The sequence below is a fragment of the Vanessa tameamea genome, chromosome 27 (assembly GCF_037043105.1).
Source record: "Vanessa tameamea isolate UH-Manoa-2023 chromosome 27, ilVanTame1 primary haplotype, whole genome shotgun sequence".
Taxonomy (NCBI): domain Eukaryota; kingdom Metazoa; phylum Arthropoda; class Insecta; order Lepidoptera; family Nymphalidae; genus Vanessa; species Vanessa tameamea.
The window spans coordinates 30,572-52,583 of NC_087335.1; the positions used below are offsets into that span (position 1 = coordinate 30,572).

Consider the following 22,012-nt stretch of genomic DNA (forward strand, 5'->3'; position numbering starts at 1 on the left):
ACTAGATAAAATATTTATTAAGCCGTGCGGTAGCAGGGCGGGTAGCTAGTAATTTATCGATTTTTAAAACTTTTTAAATATTGGTGTAGGCATCGTTAATTTACAGTGTTATTTGTTGTGTTTAAGTTTTGAGGAAATAAGAATATCTGACAATGCGTTTATAGCCATTAATTTATATATCACCTTGGAGTGGACTTAGTGTAGTATACATTTTTTATCTGCGTATTTGGTATGCTCTGTGTGCTTTATGAAAAACATGGCCGATTTGATTTGTAATGTCGATGTCGGTGAAACTGAAGCGTTATTTTACTAAAGATTTTTGTTATTTAGTTGTTTTATTTAAAATATTATAAAAATAAGTTACATGATTTATTAGTAGTAGTTATTATCTTTTGCTTTATATGACACAATAGTTTGAAGTGTACGCGTGTTACGTTATAAATTGTTGAGAGTTGATGAGTTTCTGATTATTTGCCACTCGGGTTGGAGGTGCGATGTCTTTTCCACCTCGCCCGCCTATGGTGCCATACGGAATTGCACCCGGTGTGGTCACTATGCCAATGGCAACTCACGTAAGTTTATTACTAATAAATAACTGCTTAACCTAAGTTCGTACTTTTTACCTTAGTGTTGTAACGAAAACTGTTATAGTTTTATCAAAACAAGGAGGCAGACAAGCAGCAGGTGTGAACTGTCGTACTGAGTGGTCTTCAAGCATTGAAAATGTCAGAACATTGACATTGTCAATGCTTGCATTCTACTAGCCAGAAACTTGACTGTTTTGTAAAGCATGACATTATAATATTTTACATTTGTAACTGGAATAATGCCGTCAAAGAGAATTCAGTTTCAAAAGTTTATGGAATGAAATATAGATGGTGAGTGTGACAAACATACAGCAACCTGTTACTTTGGGTGGAGCCGTGTGCGAGACTGCTTTGATAGATGTCAGTGAAAAATTAACAGCATTGTTATGTTTTAGTTGGAACGGTAAGAGCACTATTTGCTACCAGACACAAGGGATGTTACATTTTAGATTTCATGATTATAAAATTAAAAAATAAAATTTATACCACTTTGTAGATTTTAAGCTAAAACTTGGGTAAGTACAAATTCTATTACATGTGATCCATCCACCATCCCCCGGAGTAGTATGGTGTATTAAGCTCCTTATCTTCAGCATTGTCAAACAAAGAGGCTTTAGGCCAGCAGAGTGATTTTTACATGCTGTTACTTTGATATTATTGGCTGGTATACTAATAGACTCTGTGTAGAAACTGTTAAAAGTATAATCAATGTAAGAGGTAGTTTACGGACCGGCAAATGGGCCACCCGATGTTAAGCTACCAAACTTAGGAACTAAGATGTTATGTCCCTTTTGTCTGTAGTTAAACTGGCTTACTCACCCTTCAAACCAGAATACCAAGTATTGCTGCTTGGCAGCAAAATATGTGATGAGTGAGTGGTACCTACCCAGACAGGCTTGCACAAAGCACTACCACCTGATCTGCACATCTGCCTTCCTCAGCTCCTCACTGACCAACAGCAGTATCCAGTATGGGTGTGTTCCAGTTTGAAGGGTGACTGAGCCAATGTAACTACATACACAAGGGACATTATAAGTTAGTTCCCAAAGTTGGTGGTGTATTAGTGATGTATAGGAATAGTACATATTTCTTACAGCGTCATTGTCTATGGCAGTGATGACCATTTGGGCCCATTTGTTCAGCCACCTACCTATATCATAAAAAAATTTTTTTGATAAAAGCTGTAATAATCTTACCCAGATAGAATAGTTATTGCAGATCTTCTTAGGTCTGAGGCGTTGATCTCTGAACTGGTGGTAGATTTTTGCCATCAATGAGCAAGTATAATGTTTATATATTGAATAAATATTTTAACTTTGACCTTAATTTATTATAAAATTGTTTTTACATGTATGCTTTAGTAATTTTTCAAAGTTTTTAATATCATACTATTTAGTATGAATTTCTTAATTTATATAATATTTGTGCATTAATAATAATTAAATTATTGTTTGTTTTCTATTTTAAAATAAATATACTTAAATACACAATGATATGGGTCCATAAGCATGTTTTACATTTTGAATCATATTATCCTTTTTATCTAGAGAGATAAATGAATGTTGTATTAGGATTGTACAGTCAACGAAACTGTTGACTATATTAAAATCCTTATTAGAAACATATTTGAGCTGTAGTAAATTGTTGATGTTATCGCCACTTTTTATGTTGACCATACAATTTTTTTCCAAATTTGTAAGTGATGATCAAGATGTCTTCAACAGTATCTTTTTCAGTTAAACTTATCACTCCATCTCAAATAAGCTCTTATATTCAAATAACTTTATGGTTGCAATTTTGAGTGTCGACATCAGACATTTAGAAATTAATATTAAAATATTTTTCAAAAATTTAATAAAAATCGGTTCTGAATGATAGATTACACAATAATTAATCGAAGAAGTGATGTATCAAATAAGTGATTCGCTCAGAGGAGAGGAGCTCCTTAATTAATCAAATAGAAATGCTACTAAATGCTACTTTGCGTATTTCTATTTGATTATTTTGTTCGTTCAAATTAAACGTCTACAACCATAGCTTTGGATTCGGCAAATCATATCGTATGGGTTAAAATTCAATGACTATATTTGTAATGGATAATAAAGAAAACACAACATATGTACGCGTTACACTTACTCATATAGAGTTTCGCTGCAGGTAATGGTCGGAGCGTACGGAGCCGGCGGCGCGGTGGCGGGCGGCGGGCGCTCGGCGCTGCTGCCCGCGCCCGCGCCGCCCGCGCCCCCCGCGCCCGGCGCCAAGCCGGCGCGCGCCAGCCAGCCGCGCGCGGCCAACGGAGCCAAGGACGACGGGCCGCCCGTCACCGTGTTCATAGGTGAGTAGCGCCGCTTTGGGACGCCAACGCATTCGAAGCACGAAACATTGTCTCTCTTTAACTTTACGATGACCCGTCTGTGCGAAAGAGCGAATGATATGAAGTCACATTCGTTTCATCTCTTTCTTAGAAACCGTACGATGTAAAGTTAAACAAAGACAGGACGACATCTGAAATCGGATGTCAGCATCGATATTTAATCCGAATATCCGTTTTACAACCGATGTCACAAAATTCGGATATCGCTCATGCCTATTAAGTTATATCGTTCGCAATCTTCAATTTAAAACTTAATTTTACCATGAAAACTTAGATTCATTGTATATCCTTTTAGGTCTCAGGTATTTCTTTCCGAATTAGAGTTGAGCTTCTATATTGAATAAAAATATTGGCTTTTACGTAAGCTCTCATCAACGCTAAACCGCCGACACTCAGTGGGTCGAAATCGTTGTCAGAAAGTCACTCACCGACAAGGCTCGGGGCACTCCAGCGGTAATTTAGGGTCCCTACTTAATTAGCTTAATTTCACTCTCGGTCGGCTCGCAGGCAACATCTCGAGCCGCGCGCCGGACGCCATGATCCGCGCCGTGCTGGGCGCGTGCGGCGCCGTGGTGTCGTGGAAGCGCGTCAGCACTTTCGGCTTCTGCGAGTTCGCCGGCCCCGAGGCCGCTCTGCGCTGCGTGCGGCTGCTGCACGAGCGACCGCTGGCCGACAAGAAGCTGCTGGCGCGCACCGACGGCAAGATGCAGGCGCTCGTCGACACCTACAAGAGTGAGTGGGCGCGCCTCTGCCACCGCGGCCCGCGGGCCGGCGAGTGCGGCACTGAGCGACTGCGTTGCGTGTGTGTGCAGCGGAGCAGCGCTCGCGGCTGGGCGAGCAGGCGCCGGGCACGGAGGGCGAGGGCTGGCTGGACGCCACGCAGCGAGCGCTGGACGAGGCGGCCGAGCGCCGGCTGGTGCAGCTCTACCGCGACTACCAGGACGACATCAACAACTACGAGCTGCTGCAGAAGGGTGAGGCCCGGCTCGCTGCTGAGGGAGATCAGCTTCTCGGGCTCGATAAACGAGCGTCTTTCGTTGCAGAGGAGGCGATCTCTAAGACGGCCCGCGTGCTGGAGGAAGCCGATATATCGGAGGAGAAGCGCGACGTCATCCACCGGGAAATCGGCAAGTTCCGCGAGAGTATGAAGGTAACGCCATTCCCTGGACCTCGTTCCTCCTCCGATGTTCGATCCCTTCCCCGTCCCCCTCACCGGTCCTCACCCCCTCCCCCGCTCACGGTTCACGCGCGACGCACGGTCCCCGCCCGCCCGCGTAGTTAAAGATGGGAGTTCTCAGATAGGATACTCTTGTTACACTGTAGAAAAACGAAAGACTAGAAGCATCTCACTGCTCTTAAAATTTTAGATCCTATTTAACCACAGAAGTATTCGATTGTCGATCGCCACCCATCGAGGAACGCCCGCCCGAACGGCGGCCTCAGTAGAGGGGGGGGCGCGGCGGGTCGGGGCGGGGCTAGGGTCGCGCGGTGTCGCGGGGGGCGAGGTGCTAAGGCTCGCTTTGCGGTAGGTGCGGCCGGCGGCGGGCGCGCACGCGGCGGGTGAGTCACGCCCCCGCCTCCCCGCGCGGCCTCGTCGCACGCGCTCGCTCTCTCGCGCTCTCTCGCTCTCGCGCTCTCTCGCTCCCTCGCTCGCACCCGCGAACCCCACGAGCCGAGCGTGCGACGAGGCCGCGCGAGTGACGGAGGCGACGGGGGCTATTTATTATTTTCTATCGATTGTATGTATATTTAAATACGAAGTATGATTATTTTTCATCTATAACATTATTTTGTTACTGTTACATTCATGTCACGTAGCCAGCATTCACATCTTACTTTCTAATATGTCTAACCGCTTCGTCGCTGAACGTTTTAATTCGACCGCCTGTCGGTGTCGCGGGCGATGAGATCGCTACCGCTCGTATTTCGTTGCAGTGAAGTACCAATTTCGGAGCTTTCGACTAAAACGTTCAGTGTCCCGGCACACGCGCGCTTTTCGATCTGTCATCATAAACACACACACAAACACACACACACACGACCTAGTCTGGATTTTCATATCGTTTTCAGTCTACCATTCAACGTCGATACACTAGGCACACGATATATATATCTAACGAACATTTCTATTATTTTGTAATTCGGCCGACGCTCGATCGAACCCTCTCGCCCCGTGCCGGCCGGCTCGACGTCTCCGTCATGAGCAATAAGCGGTCGCTCGGCGGGAGAGGTTTCGACCGAGGGCCCGGCCGCGCCCCGGTGAGTGGCGCGGCGGCGCCCGCGCCGGCCGGCGCCGGACGGAGCAGCGCAGCGCCGGACGTCGCGGCGCCGGACTCGCGTAAGTCTAGCCGACCGACGAGCCGAGCGTGGCGCGACTTTACCTTATAGCATTTAGATCTGATCTCTTCCAGTAACGGATTCTGTGCGATTCCCGTACAGTAACGTTCAATACGAGTTCGCTCCGCCGCTCGAGGCTCGCTCGAGCCGCTGTAGCGAGGAGGGCAATGCGTAACCGTATTCGGAATCGTGGTAGATTCCTTCGGGTGAGCTACGAATTGAATGTTCGATTTCGAAGTGGAGCGTTAGTTTGCCATGATTATTCATTTGAGTCGAGAGATTTTCATAAGGATGGTTGTAAATGTCGCGTCCCGGCCTTGCGCAGGAGGAGGCGGATGTGGTGGTGCGACGCAAGCGAGACCCTAAGGACGACAAACCGGACCGCGATAAGGACAAGGAGAAGGACAAGGAGAAGGACCGGGATAAGGATCGCGACCGCGAGCGGGAGCGCGACAGGGACCGAGACAGAGAAAGGGATAGGGACAGGGAGCGGGAGCGGGAGCGGGAGCGGGAGCGGGAGCGCGGAGAGCGGGAGAGGGGCGAGCGGGAGAGAGGAGAGCGGGAGAGGGAGCGAGAACGAGAGAGGGAGCGGGAGAGAGATCGCGACAGAGACAAAGACGGTAGAACGCGACGCAGAAGCCACTCCAGGTAGTATGCGCTAGATGAATTAACTTTTTTCTTTAAAGTATAATTTAAATTTTTATTTAAAGTGTTATCTTAATTTAAAGTATAATATTCTTTATAAAATCAATATATTCCCCAGGAGCAAGGATCGACGGGAGGAGCGAGAGAAGGAGCGAGAGCGGGAACGAGAAGAACGCGACCGAGAGCGGGAGCGGGAGCGCGAGAGGGAGCGGGAGAGGGAGAGGGAGCGAGAGAGAGAGAGGTGACCCTATTGAATTTACAAATAGATAAAAACTGTTACTTTCTCCATCTTTACATCATACATTTTCAAAATCTGCAGGGAGCTCCGCGAGCGAGAGAGGGAACGCGAAGCGCGCGAGAGGGAGCGAGAAAGGGAGAGGTGAGTGTTGTTAGCCGCCAGTATTCACACGCATGTGTGTGTGTACATACGAGTGTTTAGAAGAGATAAAAGTAATCAAAACCAAAGATGAACAATAACAAAAACGACGATTATTACTTTATAGTCCGCGGTTTACTAATTGGACTACCGAGGAACTATTCTCGACGCACGTAAGTACAAGCAAGTACCGAAACCAACCAGAGTGCGACTAGGTATAGCATCGCAATAAAACAAATACAAATACATTAAAATACATGGTCATTATCTTAGGAGACGAGAAGTAGAAGTAGGTGAGCCACATCGCGAGACACACGTGGAAAACAGACAAGGCCGGGAAGCAAAGTTAGTATTCTGTGTAAAGGTGGAAAGGCCTGCGGTGGCACCGATATTAATTCTTCCAAGATTTTTCTCAATGTCGATTTAAAACAAAGACGGCTGATACGAGTTCGCGAGATTCGCGTTGTGCGTGTGATCAATTGATCGCACGTTTCTTCCCCGGCCGGGCGGCCCCGACGCCTGCGACTCCTTTGACCCTCTGACGCGGCGTCGGCCTTCTCGGTCATTCTTTACTCATCTTGCTTTGACGAGATACTGATGACCGCCCATAGCTTGTTCTGATATTTGCAACGAATGCTGATATTTATTTTTTAGGACATCTTTTAATCCAAATTTTCAAACTTAAGGTATCTCAGAATCAATTGGGCGTTCGGGTTGTCTTAACCTTACTTAAATACACCAAGCCGTTCGTTGAGCATGGTTTTATAACAAAAGGTTCAGACCGAGTATTGTTGTGTTCCGGTTTGAATGGTGAGTGAGCCAGTGTACCTACAGGCACAAGAGACTAAGGGACAAGGGACTTAGTTCCCGAGGTTGGTGGCGCATTTGCGATGTATTTAAAAGTAATACAAATTGGAAATCAATAAATACGATTTTTGGATTCAATTGTGACATTTCTTTTGTAGTTATTATCGAATAACTTTTGATTTTACGACTAATTCCGATTTACGTATCGATCAGTTCAGGCAAATTTAGGAACATTCGCTTTTTAGGATCGCCACAAACGTCATTAATTATAAGCCATCTTTTTTAAGCTGATGACTGATTTTATCAACTTACAACTTTTAGAAAGTGGGGATACGATTAATTTTACTAAGTGACCAGTCATGGGTTGCATTAATGCTTAATAATAATTTAGTATTCAATAAAACTATGTTATGTTTTTACCGTTTTCATTATAAAACTTCGGTAAAATCCTTGCGTAGGCAACTAGCTAATCAAAGACCCAACACTGCAAGCGTTTGTTGCAATTCAAGTGCGATTCTTATCGCCGTCCATAAACTGTGTAGCTATTATTATACAACGGAGTTTTATAGTTTTACCGCTGTTTCGCAGTGCAGGATACTGTACCTACAAATATTGAATCACCTCGTTAAAATTATACTTTAAAATAAAGTTAAAAATTATTTTTTACGTATAAGCTTCCGAGTGCTCTTTTTAACGTGTAATAAACTGATGAATTGATTTTTTGATTACGCATTTGTACTACGCAGTGCACTCTCGTGCCGTTTCAATGGCAGATTTCGTATAAAAGTAGCGTGGGCGGATGTAAGTGTTCATTCGAATATTTAAATAACTTTTCCGAAATGAGCTTCGCATAAAACGAACTATCGAACTGTCGACCCGCGCCGAGTGTAACGACACTACGAATACGAGTACACCTTAAGTTGTTGAGTTCCGACGCCTTATGGCTCATATTTGAAATGTATAGGTTTAGTAGAGTTGCCAAAATAAAAAACTTTTCAATTTTCTTAGGATTCTTAATATTGTTCCAAATGTCGAAGTCTTTCAAATTTGGAAGAATATAGTCCTCATAATTTCTATGTACTAATATATTTTTTGTTTGGAAATTGAAACCTACGAAAGGGTCGGTTTCTATTTTTGTCTCCCATGTATGAATGAATAAATATTTTCGCATTTCTGTTACAGAGAACGGGAGAGAGAACGTGAACGCTCGCGGGAACGCGAACGAGACAGGGACAGGGAGCGAGAGAGGGAGCGAGAGCGGGACAGAGATAGGGAACGCGAGAGGTCTCGCGGTCGCACCGAGCTAGATGCGCGGAAGGAGAAGGAGGTCGAGGAGGAGGCCAGAGATAAGAAGAGGCTCGAAAAGAAGGCTAGGGAAAAGGAGGCGGCGTACCAGGAGCGGTGAGAGTCGTTCTGTACGAAAAGTTTCGACCATCGAGGAAACTAATGTACTTCATAGCGAACATTGTCTTCCAGGTTGCGGAACTGGGAGAGTCGCGAGCGCCGCAAGGCGAAGGAGTACGAGCGAGAGCGAGAGCGCGAGCGCTGTCGGGAGGAGGAGCGCGAGCGGGAGGCCAAGCGCCTCAAGCAGTTCCTCGAGGACTACGACGACGAGCGAGACGACCACAAGTACTACAAGTGAGTGCGCCCGCCGCCCCGCGCCCTGCGCCCCGCGCCCCGCGCCGCCCCCACTGACCGCCGCCGTCCGTCCGCAGGGGCAAGGAGCTGCAGCGCCGGCTGGGAGCGCGCGTGCGCGAGGCCGAGGGCGACGCCCGCGAGCGCGCGCGCGAGCAGGAGGAGCTGGAGCAGCTGCGCCGCAGCATCTTCGGCGCGCGCGCGGCCGACGACCCCGGCGCGCACGCCGACTACGAGCGCGCGCGCCGCGAGCGCGACGAGCTGTACCGCCCGCGCCTGCTGGTGGACGCCACGCTGCAGCGCGACCAGCAGCGCGAGCGCGAGCTGCAGCGCGCCCGCCAGCGCGAGGACGCGCGCCGCGAGGTGCGGCCCGCCCCCCGCCCGCCCGCCGCCCGCCCTCTCGCTCACTCGCCCTCACCCGTCTCGCTCTGCCCTCAGGCTCGCGAGCGGCTGGCTCGGGAACGCGAGCGATACTTGCGCGCTCAGGCGTCGCGCGAGCTCCCCACCGAGGCCGAACCCATCGATTCGGACGATAGGTGACCGTAACTCTCTTTGGAGAGCGTTTGTTACGTTCGTTCGTTTAAAGTAATTAAAAACTTTTAAAAAATATCTACGTAGACGAAATTTAAATTACATTTCTTCTCTCCCTTTGAGGAGAAGGTATAGAGCATATTCCACCACGCTGCTCCAATGCGGGTTGGTGGAATACACATGTGGCAGAATTTCGTTGCAATTAGCCACATGCAGGTTTCCTCACGATGTTTTCCTTCACCGCCGAGCACGAGATGAATTATAAAAACAAATTAAGCACATGAAAACCCAGTGGTGCTTGCCTGGGTTTGAACCCGCAATCATCGGTTAAGATGCACGAGTTCTAACCACTGGGCCATCTCGGCTCTTTAATTTGAAATTAAATATTTTAAATTTATTTGTCATGTTAATCCGCACGTGTAATGTTTCCATTTTGAAAATTTTTAGTATCTCTGAATTATTGTAATCAAAAACCAACGGGAATATTACTGTTTGACATTTTCCGATCGATTCGTTGGTCAAGTTTCGAGATCGAAGCGACGTACTGATGCAAATGTTTCGCCACAGCGGCGGCGCGGACACGGCCGGCATGGACGCCGACGAGCTCGGCTCGGCCTCCGCCGAGGCGGAGGCGGAGGCGGAAGCGGAGTCGGGCGGCGGGTCGCTGACCCCGCCCGCGCCCGACGCGCCCGACGCGCCCGCGCGGCGGCGCCACCGCAGGCATCGCCGCCGGGCGCCCGACACGCCGCCGCGCCCGCCCGCGCTCGTGAGTGGCGCCCGCACGCCGCCGCCCGTCGGCCGCGGCTTCAGTACGGGACTGACGGACACCCTAATGTTTCAGAGCGACGGCGGCAGCACTCCGCCTCGCCCGCCCTCGGACGAGCGCTACCACGTGAGTGCCGCGCGACCCGTGCCGCGCCCTGTGCCCTGTGCTCTGTGCTCTGTGTCCTGTGTATATGTGCCCGGTAGCTAAGTACAATGTGTGCGTGTATGTGTGCAGATGCCGGAGGGCGCAAGTGCCGGTAGTTCTCCGATCAGCATAAGTTTTCGCGCGCGACACAGTCCGTCCCGCAGCAGTCCCGCCGATGGCCACAGAGGTACCGCTTCGTAAATAAAATGCTTTAATGTCATTCGTTTTTAGTCTTTGTGTAATATTATATTTCGCTAACGGTCCTTTTACCTTATCTGGTAACTTACAATATATTTACGATAGTTTAGTTACATACGAGCCGAATGCGCTCTTGCCAATATTTTGCTTAACAATATTCATAAATATGCATTCGACCCGCACACACTGACGGCTTCGTCGGCACATCAACTATATAAATACGTGAGTTTGTCCGCAGCCGAGCGTCGCGTGCACGCAGCTTTCGCAGACGACGACGAGCCCACGCGTGAGTATCGACGTCTCTCCCGTAACACAACTGCCTCCCAAGCTCGTTCCCAGCGAGCGATTGTGGGAGGTATTTATTACACCATAAAGTGTAGTTTCTTTATACGTAGATTATTATTTTCTACTTTACCTTTACTTGGAAACGTAATAATAAGAGTATAATAGTACTTATTAAAGTTTTTGATTACTTCAACAATCCTATGGTGTTAAACTGACCTACTCGTATCGAAATATTTCAGGTAAAGACAAAAAGGAAAAAGAAAAGAAGAAAAGTGAGAGCAGCGATCGAGGCGAGAAAGGTGAGAAGAGCGAAAAGGGGGATAAAGAGAAAGAGAAGGGCGAGAAGGACAGCAAGTGCGCCGAGGAGAAGCGGAAGCACATCAAGAGCCTCATCGATAAGATTCCCACGCAGAAGGAGCAGCTGTTTCAGTACCAGCTCGACACTGACCAGGTACGCTCAGCGAAATATCGATAGCGCCCTGTTGACCGCAGGCATCAAAGCGATGTCCTAATGAGCTTGCATTTTATGGAGTATATTTTAATCGCAAATTTAAAATTAAAACCGATCGAAAGTCTCACAATATCACGCGTCGTCCGTTTCAGATCGACAACACCCTGATGGAGAAGAAGATCCGGCCGTGGATCAACAAGAAGATCATCGAGTACATCGGCGAGCCCGAGCCCACGCTCGTCGACTTCATTTGCAGCAAAGTGCTGGCCGGCTCCGCGCCGCAGGGCATCCTCGACGACGTGCAGATGGTGAGCGGGACGCGGGACGCGGGACGAGTGAGCAGGACGCGGGACGCGGGACGCGCGGGACTCACCGGCGCTCTGTTGCAGGTGCTGGACGAGGAGGCGGAGGTGTTCGTGGTGAAGATGTGGCGCCTGCTCATATACGAGCTGGAGGCCAAGCGCGCCGGCCTGCACAAGTAGCGCGGCGAGAGACGGCCCGAGTGCGGAGTCACGATGAGCTGACGATTCCTCAGTTCGCGGTGGAAGAGGTTGCATTCGTCGACACTAATATTTCTCGAGATATATTTTATTTTTTATAAGCAATAAATATCATTTTGTACCGACAGCTCTCATTGTAAAACTATAAATTGTAAAAAAAACAACACATTTCAGGATCGTTTTCTGTTCTGAGATAACGCAACGACGTTCCGTTGTTCTATAACTTTCAATTCCCTACGATTATCTTCACAACGGTAGTTTAGTCGGATGTCGATAAATATGACGTACTTACTATTTTATACTAAGCTCGATACGATTTAAATATCTATAAAATCAAGCGTTAACGTTCGATAAAGAAATTGTATAGTTTAAAATATTTTATAAAGAATTGTATTTGTAATTCCGAGACGCAGTGTTCCTATATTCATAATGACTCAACATCTTCACGTCGACAGTGTTCCAAGAGAATCAGAACGAGTTCCAAACCAGTACAGCCTCAATACTTGAAATAGTTTCTGTGTTCAAATAATTATTGTGTTGTCTAACGTCGTTTGTAACAAAAATTCTATTGGGACCTGAGTGGTGATAGTGGAGTCGTGACGTACGCAGAAGGCGTTGTACTCCGAAGCCCTCCAGCGGCGAGGTGCCACGAAATAGATCGTTAATGAAAAAAAATCTATGTGTGCCAACATCCGAGACATCGGTCATTACATTATATAATTTAGAAATCAAAGAAGAAAATAAATCCATTTTTATTTGCATAATGTTCCAAATTCTCGGTGTCGCCGGGCCTTATTTGAAACATTCTAATTGTAATCGTTGCAATAGTCGAACTACGGTTAAACTATTCTCATTTGAGTACATCTCGTGTCGCCGTGTTTATCGGCTCCACCCACCGTCAGATCCTAATACGAGTCGATGTTGTGTCTCTTTCGTCGATATCGTTGAGAGACAGGCAGCGAATAGTTTTCTATGCGCGTAATATAAGGCTATATTATATAATAAATGCAACAAATAATAAATAGTTTTGTTATAAAGTCCGGACAGGAAGCGTATCTGTAAATAAATAACACGTCGTACAGACCCGATCACGCCGTTCGCGGTGGAGTCGGTTGTGCGACGCACATCGAGTGGTCGAGTCCACATTACAAAATGTAAACAAGGATGATTCGGATTGTTAAAATTGACTATTATTAATGGTGACTTCAACAAATAAAAGCTATAAACTCAATATTTTAATAAATTGGAATTAAATGGTAAGTTAAATTCATATGTAAATTAATATCCGTGCAAATTTTTTATTTTGTAAAATGTATAAATAAACTACTTCGATTTTTTGCGTCCTAAACTGTCGAGTTAAGAATTTTTAGCTAAATATGTGTACCGCGCTGCTGTAACAGAATCAACTATGAAGCTTAATTTGTATCGCACGAAATCATTCGTATGTTTTGGGATTGTTTACATCTTGTATAAACTGGAACGAAACGAAAAACGGCAACGGTTTTTCACGAGTAAGTCGCAGAGTATACGCTGTAATAAGGCGAGAGGCGGAAGTTGAAACTTGTTAATACGATACACGGAGATAGTTACGACTTTGTATATACTATGTGATACTGCGATGTTGTTGTTTCACACTAACGAATGCGCAATTTGTTTTGTAAATGATTACGATGTAATACACACAACGGTGTGTGCGTGGGTGAGTGTGTGCGTGTATGCGCGAGGGGATGGATGCGTGTGTGTCAGTTCGTGTTGAGTCGTAACAATTACGAGGTAATACTGTAGCGAGTAATATAATATAATATTGTCAATATGTGTTGTTTCATTTCAAACCATAACATCCTTACTAGTACACTATTATTTTAGTTTATTTTCTATACCAACTAAAAATTACACACTTAGCGTGAGAGCTCCTTCTATATTCAGATTTCTCCGTCAGATAATTTACCGCCAAAAAGCAATACATAGCATCTTTGTGTTCCGGTTTGAAGGGTAAGTGAGCCAGTGTAACAAGTATACAGGCACACAGCTCCCAGTGTTGGTGGTGCATTGATTATGTAAAAATAATATTTCGATCTATAATATAAAAAAGGAAGCAGTCTAAGCTTCAATGTTTGTTATGTACGAATACGAGTCGCCTAGCAAAGTCAGTTACGTGTTCGATCCTGATTCTGGACTGACGATTGTGATTCTTACAGAATGGGCGTACCCACACGAGAGATAAGACAGTTAAACCTTGTGTTTTCGGAGACATTATGAAAATTGTTACCATTTAGAAAATTACTATCTTTATATTGAAACTGAAAAATAGTATTTTATGTTGAATAAAGCGTTACATAAGTTACGTTCATATGAATAATAACATTTATCTTAATTCTATTAATGTCATAGTAAGTATTGTTGTAATCGATAGCTTCTCGAGATTTTATTCGCATCCTAGCACAGATTTCTTGCAGCAGTTGCAACACCGCGGAAGCAGAATCACGGGGCTTCGAGTGGCGGGATAGGGACGCTTGGCGATCAACTCGTGTGCCGGCAAGTACCAGCGCCCTCTACTGTCGTACTTGGGTCCCTCAGGTAGCAGTACGTGCCGATGACATAGTTGACCCTGGGTTTAAAACATTAGAGTGGCTTCGATTATATCGATGAAAGAACAGATATTATTAGACATAAATAATACCTAATATTACATGTTAAATATTAGGTGTTCGATCGTTGTAACAGTCATTTGACTAGTTCTATCTTTAGTTTTAATTATTTCGTCTCTTGCTTTACTTTGCCGTTCGTATTGAAACATAGTAATACCTATAAGAGATTCGTTTTTACTAATATTAGGAATACATACTATACCGTGGTGGTTAGTAGTTGCTGATAAGTCGGTCTTACCGACCAGACAGTCTTGTAGGTAAGTTACTGAAGTACGATGAAATAATTCGTACCTTTTCCCGCCTCTTATGAACGCGGACACCTATAGCTGGCGCCATATCTAGCAATTCAGGGCTGGGCAAGTCGCCGTCGTTTTTGTCTCCGAATCTATTAATATTTTTTACTTCTTTAGGTGAAAACTTCGGTTTTAGTAATTTAAGATTATCCTTGCGTATCGATCCCTTCTTGAATGGAGACTGTGTCAGCGCTGTTTGCCTACTGCTTACGAATTTTTTTAACAGGCCTTGGTTTTTTTTCATAAACTTTTGAAATTTATCAATTTTATTCTTATTAACAAACTTCGGAATTTCGGTAGGTGGTTGAATATTTAAGTTTTTTATGGAAGAAGTGTACCAAGAGAAGTTTTTTATCGGTTGTTGTATATTTGGCATATGGTTCGGTTTTGGTAATTTTAAATCGCGCCGCTTGTCAAAACTCGAGTTATTTATTTTAATGTTTGTTTGCGGAATACGTATTGTGAAGAGAGATAAACTTTTATCAGTGCTTTTAAATATTATTGCAGATTCAATAACAGGTTTAATTGTATCCTCGTAATCATAGTCTCGGTATGATCCGCCATTTCTCCTTCTATAGCTTTTCTTGTGCGTAGTTACCGTTACGGATTTATTTATGGACTCTTTATCTTTGCCTGTAATAACGTTTGATTTTTTATTATTCAACATCTCATTTCGTTGGATCATTTCCTTATAATCATCGTTGTTACGTTTAAGGTCTTGCTTAATTGCTTCTACGAAGTTAATATTACTTGTTGTTGCAGTACTTTCATCTAAAACATTGTTTGAATTAGTTAAAAACTCGAATCAGCGAATGAAAGAAATATTTTTAATATAGAAGTGGAGCATAAAATACGGACCAGGTTTTGGATTATCAAGAGAAACAGATTTACTCTCACAATATGTAGCAATTGTTAGGACGAGGAAATTGAAAACGAGCATACTGCTCGATATTAAAATATAAAAAATAACTTTCTAGAAAATAAGTCCGAGTAATAAAATTTTATTGTTAGTGAACAGAGTACAATAAAGTGCAGGGCAACGCAAACGAGCGCTTTAACAATATCCGCTGGACGATAAACCGCTTTCGTCGACGCGCGCCACTGATTTGTTTGGAGAATTTTACCGTTGGAACTTTTTATATGTAATATGAATTCTCTGCCAGACCAGACTATGAGTACTCTGCATGCTTATTTTAGATTTAGCCGACCACAAATATAAGGCACTATTTTGTAAATAACTTTATTTAGCCTGGTGGACCAGACCTTAAGAAGGCAACGAGATCCGACTGGTAGCGGTTGGCGTAGAACCAGAAACTTCGCCCCAAGTCTATCCATAACCTCGTTGGTCTCGTTGGTCTTATGACTAACTTATTTATAAATATGTTTAGTAAAATAGTTTACAGGCTTACAGGTATAACAGTAAAATTGAATTAGTTTTGTCTTATGTCATAGGCTGGTGCTCGAACATATGAGCCACCTGATGGTAAGTGGTCACCACCGCCTATAGACAATGTTAAACATTCCTTACATCGCCAATGCGCCCTCAACCTTGGGAACTAAGATGTTATGTGTCTTGTGCATGTAGTTATGTTGGCTCAGTCACCCTTCAAACCGGAACAAAACAATACTGAGTAATGTTGTTTGGTGGTAGAATATCTGATGAATTAGTGGCATAACCTACCCAGGCGGGCTTGCACAAAATCTTACCTCCAAAACTCCACTACTCGTATATATAATTCAATTGATATTACATCTCCGCCGTGAGTTCAGAAGTGTTCAAGTTTCTATAGAATAAAGGCTTATTAGTATAGTCTGGCGGGTTCTTTTACGACGAATAGCTTATCTAAAGAATAGCTTATTTGCAGAACATCGAGGAGATTCGGTTCTGTAGTTATCGAGAAGGTTTCATAACCTTTCTTGAAAGTCAGTAACAACACATTCCGCTGAAGTCCTGGAGTGCTGAATGATGAAATTAACTCTGTACAATTTGTGAATCTGTCTTTAATAAACATGCTACACTTTACACCATAGGAACCCTAACGAGAAAATATATGTAACATTTCGCTACTTATTAGAAGATATTCTTTTAAAAACGTAAAAACATACACAACAATAAAACTGATAAATGCATATTCAATTAGATAATGTACGAGCAAAGTATTTTTATTTATTAAAAAATGTCCTCAATTCTCTAGTTTTTAATATTCCATGACATAAGTTGCGAGATGAGCCGAATTATTAGTTAGTGTTTGTTGCTACTGTATCAGTGATTTCTGTTACTGTTGCATTTCCGAATTCGTCTGCAGCCGCTTCGGGATCACTCGTATTCACGACAGGTGGGGGAACTTCTTCTTCCTCGGTCATAACTTCACCATGGTCGTGCATGTATTGTCTTCTTGAGTTAGGAAGTCTTAGTTCGGGGAAAGGTCCCTTATCGAGATTAACTATGGCTACCCCTTCCTTGTCTTCTTCTTGAATAAGTCGTGCTTGACCAGATCGCCGGTATTGATGTTTTGCCTAAAGAATAACACAAATATTAAAGCCGATAAATTCCATACAGCAGTGGTCTTCTACTGTGAATGAGTAATGGTAGCAGTGCATTCGATCATGACTTTCCTAAAGAGTATAGATTTATGATAAAGACCTAAATTTCTCAGATTTTTGGTCGGTGTACTTTGGTTTTCTCACGGCGTGTATAATATATATAACTTACAAGTGATTATTACTAGTTACTGAGGGCTTAATTTCTCTACTACGCATTCCTTTTATTGGATTATCTTGAACGAGACAACATTGTTGTAAATATAATGAGTACTTTACGTCAAGGTACCGTATGATGGCATGGGTTGTTTACTTACTAAAATGTTTTATCAATTTGAAAGTGGACAACCTTTAACAGCTTGTATTTTGCCGTCGATTCTGCCCGAAAATCGTAATTTTTCTGCCAAGGTAACTTGTCATCGTCAATGTAATATAAAAGATCTTTCTTCGATACAACGAGTTCAATATTTTTGTTATTATCTTTCTTATGTTCGTTGACTTCAGAGGTGAAGTTATTTTCTTCGTCTTCTTTTCCATTGATTACAAGATCTGACACATAAAAGTTCTTTCTAGTTTTCTTTTCATGTTTTCTCCCATAAGTACTATTTGTGTCTTCCAGTGAATAATCGGAGTTATCGTACATCAGCTGACGACGTAATGCTTTTATTAACGACTTTGGTTTATTTTCACGTATGCTGACACCTGTAAAATATGTGTATATAATTTGAACCATAAGAAGAACAAAGCAACAATATCAACACTGACGATGTCCGCTCAACCGATGTCTGCCTTAGCGGCTATCTTAATTTAATACAAGCTTAATTGATCTACAAGAGGATCACACAGGGTTCTGGTGCGGGACCGACGGCTTATCGTCCATTATGAGGCGGTGAGTGGTATACACTGCCGACTTTTAAACTATAAAGTATAACTAAGAATTCTTATACAGGAAATCTTAATATATTTGTCTTGCCATTATCTTGGTAGGAAAACTCACTAACACTTTACAGGCGTGACCTAGGACTTGAAACCAGGATCTGCTTATAAACTAACTGCTGAATAATTACAAGCTACAACAGAAATAGTAATACAAACACGACTTTATTTGCATATATCTTAAAATCTAAAAAAATAATGAAATGAAGTTTATCTACTCCGTAATATAATATTTACCTTCATTGCCACCACGAGCGTTTACCAACAAAACTAGAGTCACCATCGCCGTAGATACTCGAACTACTAACAACATGGTACGCCATCAATCATATGGTTATGTACATAATATAGTTTTATTGAGCAAGTTTAGATATTTGTATGCATTTATAAGATTTTTCAATTGTATGTAATACGCTAAAAAATACTTTGAAATTATAGTCCTTTTTATATTCCTTCTCTATTGTATACAACAAACTGTGGATTTATACACTTGTACATTTTACTGTTAAATTATAGACCTTATTGAATTTGTTAATTTGGTAATAATTATGAATAAAATCAATATTTTTATAGTATATTTCCATTCACGTTTACTTAATAATATTATAAAGAGGAGCGCGAGCGTCGAAAACAAATAAAGAACACTCTGATTTCATTTTAATACAGAACAATAAACAAGCGATAAGCCGCAAATATTTTATTTCGTTCTATAAATAAACGTAGAACCTTTACACAACGCCAGCAGCTGCTCCCGCGGCGTCGCTTGTGCGCACCGTGTTTATATTATACTCGTACGTTGAGATGCAACATTTACTTGGACAATAAGTGCTATTATTTATCAAACATCAAACTGAACTCGTTGAACTCTATTCAGTGTTGCGCGTGTCACAACAGTATATTTGTGATTGTGTGAGATGTAGTAATCGTAGGACGCCAGGGGTGTGGTAAGGCTGTGTATACAATGCGGCGGGAGCGATCGCTTGGCCGGAATATTAATTGTAAAATGTTATATTATACATTTGAGAATCCCTTTGGCATGTTTTTTTTATAGTGTTTTTGGCAAACGCGCACGAGGCTCACCTGATGGTAAGCGGCCGCCACCGCCAATGGACATCTGCAAGGCCTTTATGGAATGTGTACGTTCTTTTCTTGGAGGTTGCCAAGTCTTATCCGTTCGGAAAAAGTCGTGTCGCAATATTTAACAACAACATTATAAAAGGAAAAAGGACTTAGTAGATGCTAAAAAGTGCGGAGTTATTTAATTAACATATCTGTGTAAATTGGTGCAAAAGAATAACTGTTGAGTTATACTTATATGTTATGCAATATATTCTATGTCGTGTCCCGTTATTTGTAAGTTAAAATAGAACGAATGCGATTGTCTGAATTGTCCGCGTATATCATTCAAGCGACACAGCGCTTGTCTCCTCTGGGACAGTGAGGGCACGCGGGGCCGCGGAGGGGAGGGGGGATTTGTTTGGGGATAAAAATTGCTTTACAAATGGACAACATTTGGGCGCGGGACCAGATAAATGAGGGGTGTTAGTTTTTGTGGATTAGCAAAGAAATATTGTATCTGTAATGGATAAACGGTCGCATGTTCAAAACCCATGTACTATATATAATAAAATTTAAGCTGTCTGTGTGTAAGAAATTAAAAAGGGATAGAAGCCATACTGGTGACGAAATCTTACAAGTCACATCCTTGAGGCTTGTATCTGCTAACAGTGCATATAACGCGAGGAATTAACAAAATGGGTTTTAATAATTGACATTTATACAACGAGACACAAGAACGTTCATGTAAAAAAGTTTCCAATACTGGTAGAGTTGGAACTAAAGTTCGCTGCAGAAATAAATCTTCATTAAGTCATCTAATCGAACTACTAAAACACACAGCGCTAGTCGACCGCTTATAAGAATACGTTTCCACCGACCAACGTCCGTCCGCACCGGGAATTTCATGGCACCTACACTTTTCTTTCTACGTAGTCCGACAATATGGCGTCCATTTAGACTTGACAGTTTGTAGGTTGGTGTCTTTAAATAGGTATTTTTTTTATCTTAGTATTACGATTATTAGCGAAGTATTTCACTTGAGCAACAAGTCATTTTATTTACTTGACAACTGAATTGTAATTTAAGAACAGAGAGAGCGTTCGGTTCGCCGTTAATGCTTAGTAAACTTATATCGATGGTTTAAATAAATCTTGTGTGTTGGCAGTTCTAATTTTTATTCCGAGTTACTCGCATAAATATATAGCGTACATTTTATTGAAATAAGTATTAGTGCTTGCACAGTTTACACATGACTTCGCCGTACACTTCATGGTGGTGTGTGTGTGTATGTATAAAATGATGTGTGCTCGTATTTGTATGTACGACGTACGTGCCTATTGTGTGTGTGTGTGTGTGTAATATTCCAAAACCGAAGCTGAGTGCTCAGTAGCTCGTTAGAATACAAATTGCTCGATCACACTAATTTATTGGGGACAAATTGGTTTAGTACTTAATAAATTTCGACAGTCTCTTGTTGGAATATTTGGAAATTGATTAAAAGGCGATTTTAAATAATCGAGCGCATGGCAGGGCGCCAGCCGAGTGCAGCGATTAGGTCTCCTATGCGGGATTAAGCCGCATGATTAAGGACTTCGTCTTGAGATAACAAGCAATTACATGACAAGGCTTTGTCTTTAAACTGAGAAACAATACATCGAAGATAACCTTCAGACGCACTTACTTTGTATCAATATGTGTTATATCTATTTGCGATATAAAATTGCAGTAAGCCAATGATTGAATTTTATTTAGAAGTTATTAATACAAATGTATATGATTCATAACTACTGCCGTTCGATGAAGGCAGTTCTCGGAATATTTATGTTATTAATAAAATTTTGATTCAAAGAACTTGAACGAGTCTTCATAATAATCACACGTCCATACATACGTGATATACCAAGTTTACAGTTTACGGTTACATTCACATGTATTTTTCTAAGACGAGAACTTTACTTCCAAGTAGCTAATTTCAAGTCCTATTGCTTCAAGCAAACAAAAGACGCTCCAAAAAACAACGTGATGAAGTTCATAGTTGTCCGCACTCCCTCGCTTGCTACACTAGCATAGAGATTTTAGTTTTTAGGGTTCAGTGAATAAAATACGAGAACCCTTATAAATTGTTTAGGTGGAGGCCTTAAGTCCTTAACTCGAATAATTTAGCTTAGTTGAAATGGTAAGTTATGTAAGCAAGTTTTTTGCGAGCATCGAAGTTTCAATTCGAACAACGACTGAGCTAAACTCGACGGTATTAGTTCTTACTGGATATGTTTAAAAAAAGCCAAAGGCCGAAATGGCACCTTGGTTATATTATCGATCTGAACAGAAAGTCACAGCTTCTATATCGGACAAGATTCAAAATTCAAAGATGTTTCACGTGCTTAATATTGTTTACAATTCATGTCGTTCTGTCGTGCAAAGGAAAAACGTCGTGAGATAACTTGTATCGTGTATTCTTAACCCGGCACTGGAAGTTTCAAGCCTTCGCCCTAAGAGGAACCCTTCTGCTTTTGCCCAGCAGTGGGACGTTTATGATCGGTTACTTTTAGTTCACATTCCATTCTCTGCGTATATTATGTGATATAACTATATGTATATCGAACTATTTCGCCTGCAGATCGAAATATTTACGGCCACGTTGTTCTCGTCCGTAATTATTAACAATAGACGCTCGTCTTCGTAATTATAAAGAGCAAGGCGTCGCTCATTTGTATTACTCGCAGTTCCAAGACCCAAATTGCTCTGACAATGCCCCGAGCCGTTGAATGGGGGGTCATTGCGAACAATTACCGGTGTATGTGCAACACGCGCCGCATAGCCGCCCGCGCCTCTATACTCTGTTCGGATATATTGTGTTAGTATTTGCTGAATTGCTCGGGATGCGTTTTATGTCCATCGT

The 22,012-nt window shown here is 42.8% G+C and overlaps 3 protein-coding genes across 4 annotated transcripts; 1 reads left to right on the top strand and 2 right to left on the bottom strand.

The window, feature by feature from the left end:
- The first annotated feature begins 244 nt into the window (after positions 1-244).
- On the top strand, positions 245-13,430 carry LOC113404913 (RNA-binding protein 25). 2 transcript variants are annotated; one of them, XM_064219252.1, is made up of 19 exons: positions 245-572; positions 2,745-2,922; positions 3,469-3,693; positions 3,774-3,935; positions 4,005-4,111; positions 5,624-5,946; positions 6,062-6,184; positions 6,263-6,322; positions 8,309-8,527; positions 8,603-8,764; positions 8,842-9,124; positions 9,200-9,297; positions 9,860-10,058; positions 10,134-10,184; positions 10,293-10,389; positions 10,639-10,686; positions 10,925-11,136; positions 11,289-11,444; positions 11,526-13,430. In XM_064219252.1, exons 1-19 carry the CDS (start codon positions 495-497, stop codon positions 11,616-11,618), a joined length of 2,874 nt encoding a protein of 957 aa, XP_064075322.1. In that variant the 5' UTR covers positions 245-494; the 3' UTR covers positions 11,619-13,430. The 2 variants fall into 2 exon arrangements, with proteins under 2 accessions (XP_064075322.1, XP_064075321.1); XM_064219251.1 differs by having other exon boundaries at positions 9,860-10,184.
- A 601-nt stretch (positions 13,431-14,031) lies between these two features.
- On the bottom strand, positions 14,032-15,669 carry LOC113404917 (uncharacterized). The gene is made up of 3 exons (XM_026646000.2): positions 15,436-15,669; positions 14,576-15,348; positions 14,032-14,244 (listed from the first exon to the last, which is right to left on the bottom strand). The coding sequence occupies exons 1-3, from the start codon at positions 15,515-15,517 to the stop codon at positions 14,062-14,064; spliced, it is 1,038 nt and encodes a 345-aa protein (XP_026501785.2). The 5' UTR covers positions 15,518-15,669; the 3' UTR covers positions 14,032-14,061.
- Positions 15,670-16,738: 1,069 nt separating this feature from the next.
- On the bottom strand, positions 16,739-18,400 carry LOC113404916 (uncharacterized). Its single transcript, XM_026645998.2, has 3 exons — positions 18,292-18,400; positions 17,468-17,820; positions 16,739-17,094 (listed from the first exon to the last, which is right to left on the bottom strand). Exons 1-3 carry the CDS (start codon positions 18,365-18,367, stop codon positions 16,816-16,818), a joined length of 708 nt encoding a protein of 235 aa, XP_026501783.2. The 5' UTR covers positions 18,368-18,400; the 3' UTR covers positions 16,739-16,815.
- Positions 18,401-22,012: the final 3,612 nt, after the last annotated feature.